Source organism: Buceros rhinoceros, unplaced genomic scaffold (genome assembly GCF_000710305.1).
Source record: "Buceros rhinoceros silvestris isolate BGI_N320 unplaced genomic scaffold, ASM71030v1 scaffold15222, whole genome shotgun sequence".
Classification (NCBI taxonomy): Eukaryota; Metazoa; Chordata; class Aves; order Bucerotiformes; family Bucerotidae; genus Buceros; species Buceros rhinoceros.
The window spans coordinates 1-6,707 of NW_010399571.1; the positions used below are offsets into that span (position 1 = coordinate 1).

The 6,707-nt window shown below is 40.1% G+C and overlaps 1 protein-coding gene across 1 annotated transcript in view; it reads left to right on the top strand.

Moving 5' to 3' along the window:
• Positions 1-3,244: 3,244 nt before the first annotated feature.
• LOC104489386 (disks large-associated protein 2) overlaps positions 3,245-6,707 on the top strand; it is a gene marked incomplete at its 5' end in the record, with an annotated part of 17,267 nt that continues 13,804 nt past the window's right edge. The window contains 2 exons of the mRNA XM_010131539.1: positions 3,245-3,330; positions 4,547-4,962. Of these exons, the coding sequence (XP_010129841.1) occupies positions 3,245-3,330; positions 4,547-4,962 (502 nt within the window). The remainder of the gene's footprint in view (positions 3,331-4,546; positions 4,963-6,707) is intronic.

The window sequence follows — 6,707 nt, forward strand, 5'->3', positions numbered from 1 at the left end:
AAGATCTCTTCCAACCAAAACAATTCTGCGAGTCTGTGATTTTCTTCTTCTTCTATAAGGAGTGAGATGCAGCCTTAAATTCACCCTGACTACCTATTGTCTGTAATGTCTAGGTTGACAATTTTGTCCATTATACTTCAAATTTCCAAGGCAGGATATGTAAAAGCAAGACCCTGGTCTCTGCCCTGAGATGTATTACCCTCATCCCTTACTGGAACACTGTGAAGGTACAGCCTGCTCACATAGTTACCTTCCACTGTGTTCACTTTGAGCACATACTCTGCAGATTTGTCCTCTGCTTTCTGTCACAGCCAGCACTGTGATTCCATGACTTAGGAAGCAAAGTGCTCAGACCTTCGTGTAACCTCTTGGAGAACACATGAAACTGAACATTCCCATTACCTGACATCAACATCACCAGATACCTGACTGTCTTTGCTAAGTCTGTAAGGCCACGATGAAATCCACTAAAATTCCCTGGTATTTACCTGTCTCCTGCCCATTCGCTACCAAGGAAATAGACTGGAAACACTCAGGAGATCAGATTTCCTATATCAGTATCACCTACTTCAATAACCACTGCATCCTCTGAACAGAGAAAGAAATCTTGGTTTTCAGATCATGGTCTTAATCATCCCTCCAGTTTTCACTTTCGAAACTGCAAAGTGCTTTCTGTTCTTTAATTAATAGATATTGCAGTCTGCTTTGTCACTTTCCTCCTCCAATTAGTGCTTTAGAGTGGCTCTACCTGAGATTAAGATAACTTCTTCGGCTTTTCACAGGTGTTACATGATGTATCAGATACGGCTTTGAAGGCCATGGTCTCTGCAACTTTAACAAGATCTTCCAGTCTTCTCATTTCGAGGAGTGAAAACCCCTGGCTGAAGACATGCACTTTGATGGCATTATTTATTGCAGTTTAAACTCAGGAAGTTTGTATTTTAATGTGTTTTAACTCCAACTGACTCTGGTTCCTTTGGGGATGAAGCCCAATATTTCAGCTCTTAGTAACTTCTTGACCACTCCAGATGTCGCTGTAGATTTCAACACCAAAAGGCTTCTTCCAGAAAATGTTTCCCCACCTTGGACATCATCTTCCTTCTCGCACTCATACAGGTGCACCCAAGAGCCGCAGCCTAAACATTCTGAGATATCTGCTCTTACTCACTGTCTACCATCTCCTCTCCCTCTGAGAATAAGATGACTTCACTCTTCAAAACATGTCTGTACATATTTGACTGAGCTCTCATTGCTGTAGTCAAGGCTGCCAGCCTAACTTGCCTCTCTTCTCCCCCCCAGCAGCCTAGATGAGTATTTCATTCTTGGCCCAGTTAATTCATTTCTGCTCACCCATCTCTGATGAAGATGTCTTATATGCAGCTTTTCTCACATCCCTGAAAGGGCTAGGTGAGTGCCTAGTCCATCACTTAGACCTGAACATATTACTCAAGGCTCTTTTGGACCCTTCTATGCTATAAATAAGGATGTCTTTCTTGAAAGATATCTCTTGTGGTATGGAACTGGACCTTATGGCTGTTCTACTTATAGCAATGTTCTTTCAGGAGATGGTGACCCTCCCTCCCAGCACGGCTTAAGCTTCTCACCCGTGCTGCAGCCAAGACCCACCTTAAGTAGGAAACTGGCTTGCCTGTTTTCTGGTCAGTTGTTGTGGGGCTTTTTTTCCCAAGCTGCCTACCTCTGTGACTGGGGCTTTCTTTCACTGCCAGCGTTGAGAAGGATCTCTCTTCTAAGTTAACAACCACAAATACTGCAGACTGTATCTTAGTTATCTCGATGCGCTGCCCATCCAAGTGAATATAGCCAGCTTCTATGCAGCTACCAAGGTGGAAACAGACAGCAGCACGTGTTTTCCCCTAGACTTCAAACAGAATAAAGTGAATTGCTGGAGAAGTGTTTTTCCCTGACAATTGCCATACTGACATTCAGAGCTTTTGGCAACCTTGTGCCTGATGGTACACTATAGAGTTCAGGCGTGTTAACATTGACTAAAGGGTTTCTGCATTAGCTGTGTTCATGAACATCTCCAACAACCACACCCAGGTAAATGTGAATGTATGCTGTAGGTTACCGGCTGGAATTCCCTTCCACATGAAAGTACATGGAGCTACAGCTTGAAGATGAAAAGAGAAGTTACCAGCAACCGGCCTCTTCAAGAACTGTAGTCCACATACACACACACCTCCCACCCTCCTTCCTCCTTCTCTCTGCATCCTTCCAGAAACCTGGTAGGATTGGGACTGTGTAGCTGAGACAGCTGTAAAGGCCATTGGGCTCCTTCCAGAGGTGCCAGTGACTGCTGCAAGAGGAAAAGTCATCTTGTCTTCATCATTGGATATTCTCTTTGAATTCACAGTTGTAGTATGCATATTGAAAAAATGCTTCCTGATACTAGTTTTTTTTTTATTTAACAGTGAAAATATCATTCAAAAGGAAAAGTCAGTTCTACTGTTCTTCTTTTTTCCTGACTCTCCCTTGACTCAGTGTAATTTGCATACTGCAGTGCTCATTATGTCTGTGTCAAAGACTTGGGGGCGGTGTGGTGGTGGGGACTGTTATGTAAAATCCCGCAGAAACTTGCAATGTGGTCTCAGTTATGAAGAAAACTCTAATGTGAATATATTTCAGTAAGTGTATTTCAGATGGGAATACTATAAAAAGTGCATAAAGTACTTGCTTGATATAGCTTTTTCAGGACCATGTTATTAGAAAAGGTGAGATGTGGCATTCTGCTGTGTGCTCACGTCATTTAAATGGTTCTATATTTGTCAACGCAGTTGTCAATAAAATTTCATTGCAGCGTTTCTTTTTATCACTTGCAATTTTATTGGGCTACTTCAGATTTTATTTTATTTAGTAAATCAAGGAGTATAATGAGGCTGTTTTGTAATAATATAAAAAGAGGCTGTCCTGTGAATTCCTCGTTCTAAGAACAGTGCTTCCAGACCAAGCTTACTCCTGGCTTCCACTGAACTGAATAAGTGCATCTGCTTGGGTTTGAAACAGGGAATTACAAAGCAGAACAGAAGTACTTCTGCAAAGCTTTATAAAACATAGTACCAAAACAGTGACACCAGGCTGAGAACCTGTTTCATTTATTTTACTGTGCTGGGTGTTTCTTAGCAGTAAGAGAGGAAATATATAATTAATTTTGAATGAGTGCAGATAGAAATAGTGCTGAGCTGTTGGTGCTTACTCTGCAGATGTATCTTTTGTGTTGAATTAGGTGGAAACAGCGACTGATTCAGATACTGAAAGCAGAGGCCTACGGGAATACCACTCTGTTGGAATACAAGTGGAAGATGAAAAACGGTAATTCAAGCATGTACAAAAATCTGTAGTCTTTCATAACACAATGCACATTTGTAAACAGCGTTAATAACAAACATCTGGCAACTGCTGCCCCTAAATAATTCACAAATGTCTTATATGCATGCTTGTCATTTGGTAAAATTTGCAGAGATTACTTATCAGTTACTTAATATCTTGTTGAATTTCCAGTTTTTAATTGGAGGGAAGGAAGTGAAAGTTTTAAATTAAAGTAGCAGATTAATATAATTTCATTATTGGCAGAACAAAGAGCTGTGTATTGGAATACTCTTTCTTCCATCAGACCCCTCATGCTGATCCAGACTTTCCCAGTCTGCACAGGGGGATATAATCATTAGGATGTAACACATGGTACCTTTATCCTAAACTAGAATCAGCTTTTACACTTGTTCTTTCCTTCTCTAGCTCTGTAAAACTGCTGGCCAATGTACTAGCCCACAGGTAATCCCTGGCAGGCACTGTCTCTTAAGTACTGGACTGGGACCATTATCTCAGTTCATGGCAGCAGTATCTGGCTGCTTATTGCCTTTTGCCGTCATTGACTAGAAGTAACATGAAACAATAGGCTCAGATGTGAAAAGATTTCACAAATAATCTTTGCTTCTCTATCTAACTTTTTAACATAAAGCTTATCTAAAATGTCATCATTCATCTGCGTATCACAATGGAAAATCATTATTTAATGACCATCCTGTAAGGCAGGTAAAAAATACCACAGTCTTAAAACTGCTGCTAATATTTTTCTTTTATTAAAGGATTCTCAACAGTCCTAATTTGGTAAATTTTCAGATTTTATCTAATTACAATTCTTAATATTTGAAATTTTTTGATACATGTGCTTTACAGACTTCTGTCAAGAGGTATGACCCTGAACATCTACTAGTTATTTCCAGTTCATTTAGTAATGATACATGGCATTTTGTAGTATGAGAATAAATCAATATTTGCTTCCAGAGATAATTTAAATGATTTTCTTTTGTATCTTTGCTCAGATCAATGATACCACTATGCATTTTGGTTTTCCTCTCTGTAGTTACTTGATGTCTTGTTTGTGAGATAAGCCCGAAGAAAGAATATTTAACATAAAGTCCAAGGAGAAAATCAGAATCCATTCACTGAAAGATTATTCTGTGCGTCTCTAAAATCACATATTTATTTATATGTCTTAATCTCTTTTCTTTCTTCCCTCTTCACCAAGACATGGACGATTCAAGCGCTCAAACAGTGTAACAGCAGCTGTCCAGGCTGACCTGGAACTGGAGGGCTTTCCAGGACACATCACCATGGAAGACAAGGGACTCCAGTTTGGCTCGTCATTCCAGCAGCACTCAGAGCCCAGCACTCCCACCCAATACAGTGCAGTGAGAACTGTACGGACACAGGGACTGTTCAGTTACAGAGAAGATTATAGGACCCCAGTTGACACCTCAAACCTTCCACCGCCAGAACCCTGGCTAGAGCCAGCCATTGAGACAGTAGAGACTGGTCGAATGTCTCCTTGTCGACGGGATGGGTCTTGGTTTATGAAGTTGCTACATACTGAAACTAAGAGAATGGAAGGATGGTGTAAAGAAATGGAAAGAGAAGCAGAAGAAAATGATCTTTCTGAAGAAAGTAAGAACATTTCAGTATCTTTTCTTATACATGTCTGCTAAAACAGGAAAACTGTTAGGACAAAATTGTCATCTGTGATTCTTCCTTACTCATTGTGAAGTACCAAAGACACTCTACAGAATCGTTAGATGTAAGACCCCTGTCCTGCAACTGACTGTGCAAGCTGGTGTTTTCCCGGAGTAAGGTTTTGTACAAGTAGATGAGAAGCCAACTGTACTGTCAAGTGCAGGATCAATGTCTGGTGTTAGATATGGCTCAAATGACTTATCCATTTGAGCTCCAACTTTGACACATTCTTCCCACTCACTCATATGGGCTCCAGTACTTGATCCTTTGCCACACAAGGGTGGTCCTACATGAACATTTTTTTGCTGTTTTTCTGAAATCTGAGTCTTTGCCTCTTATTAATGAACAATCATTTTTAAAATGTTTTCATTCCTTTACAGGCACTTCTGCCTATGATAAAGGGTCTGTTGGAAGAACAGAAAGGAGTAGGCAAGAACAATAGTTAAAGCACTTCTACATATGCACTATTAGATAGTTCTGCTGCATTTTCTTATTACAATTTTGTCAAGAATCATTATTATTCTCTCATGTCCTGTGGACACCTTGAAAGGAGTGATGGGATAAAGTGAAAAATAATGTAGACTATTTTGGAACAAGATCCAAGCCAGCACTAATGATAGTAATATATCAAAGTGGCCCGAGCACTCAGTAGCCAGCTCCCTGTGATTCCCTCTGAGGTCAATTATCCTTGTTCTTCAAGCTCAGTTTTATAAATATTTCAATCCCTGCCAATCTGAATTATTGTCTCAGCCAAGATTTTCTCAGATCACGAATTAGTTCATATTAAGTTTTCTTACTAGTATCTCTTCCTGCATTCTCACAAATGTCACCATCACCTCCAAATACTCTTTCTTGATTGTCTTCTTTCCTTCTCCATGATTTCTTGCCATGATCTACCCTCAGGTCTTGAGTCAGGCGTGCATGGTGACTAAAAGGCCAGTTTCTATTTCTTGCATTGAAATAAAGAATGTCCGAGGTTTTACCTCCTAATTTTTTTATTTTACCTTCATATTTCTCCACTATGTTGTGCACAAGTCTGCCAAGTAACAACATAGGATTTGAGGTGAGGGAGAGCATAAGGCTCTTTTTCTTCTTTCAGCCTCCAGTGCCTTCTGGAGTGTAGGTTTTTGTCCTTATTTTCATCATGGCAGAGCTGAGCTGAGAATTATCCCTTTACACTAATACTGTGAAGACTTTAGTACACTCCTAGGGGCTGTTAAAATATGAATAATAAAATATTTTGCTTTGCTTAGCCTGTGTGAGGATTTCCAAGCCTTCTTCCATAATAGTTATTTTTTAATACTTCTTTTTACTGTTTACATTTTATTTTTTAATTCCCCAAGTCTTTGCACTGCTGAATACTGCCATCATTAAGTATCCCAAAGCACCTGCTTCCAAAGTTGCCTGTTACTGATGTAGGGACATCAATGCTTATGATCTGAAGCAGAAGTTCAAAGATCAAGACTCTTAAAAGAGTAAAATTATTAGGGAGTGAAAGGGAGAAACACACAGGCAGTTAAGCCCTCCTCTTTCCCAAGGAGGCCAGTGAGGAGTCTGCAGACAAGGCATGAACTTTTCCTCCCTTCTCTCCCTGCAAGTTCCTCCTCATACACAGCCTTCATCAAATCTGCAGCCACATGAAATGAGCAGTGGAAACACTCCAACGTCAGCACTCTTTC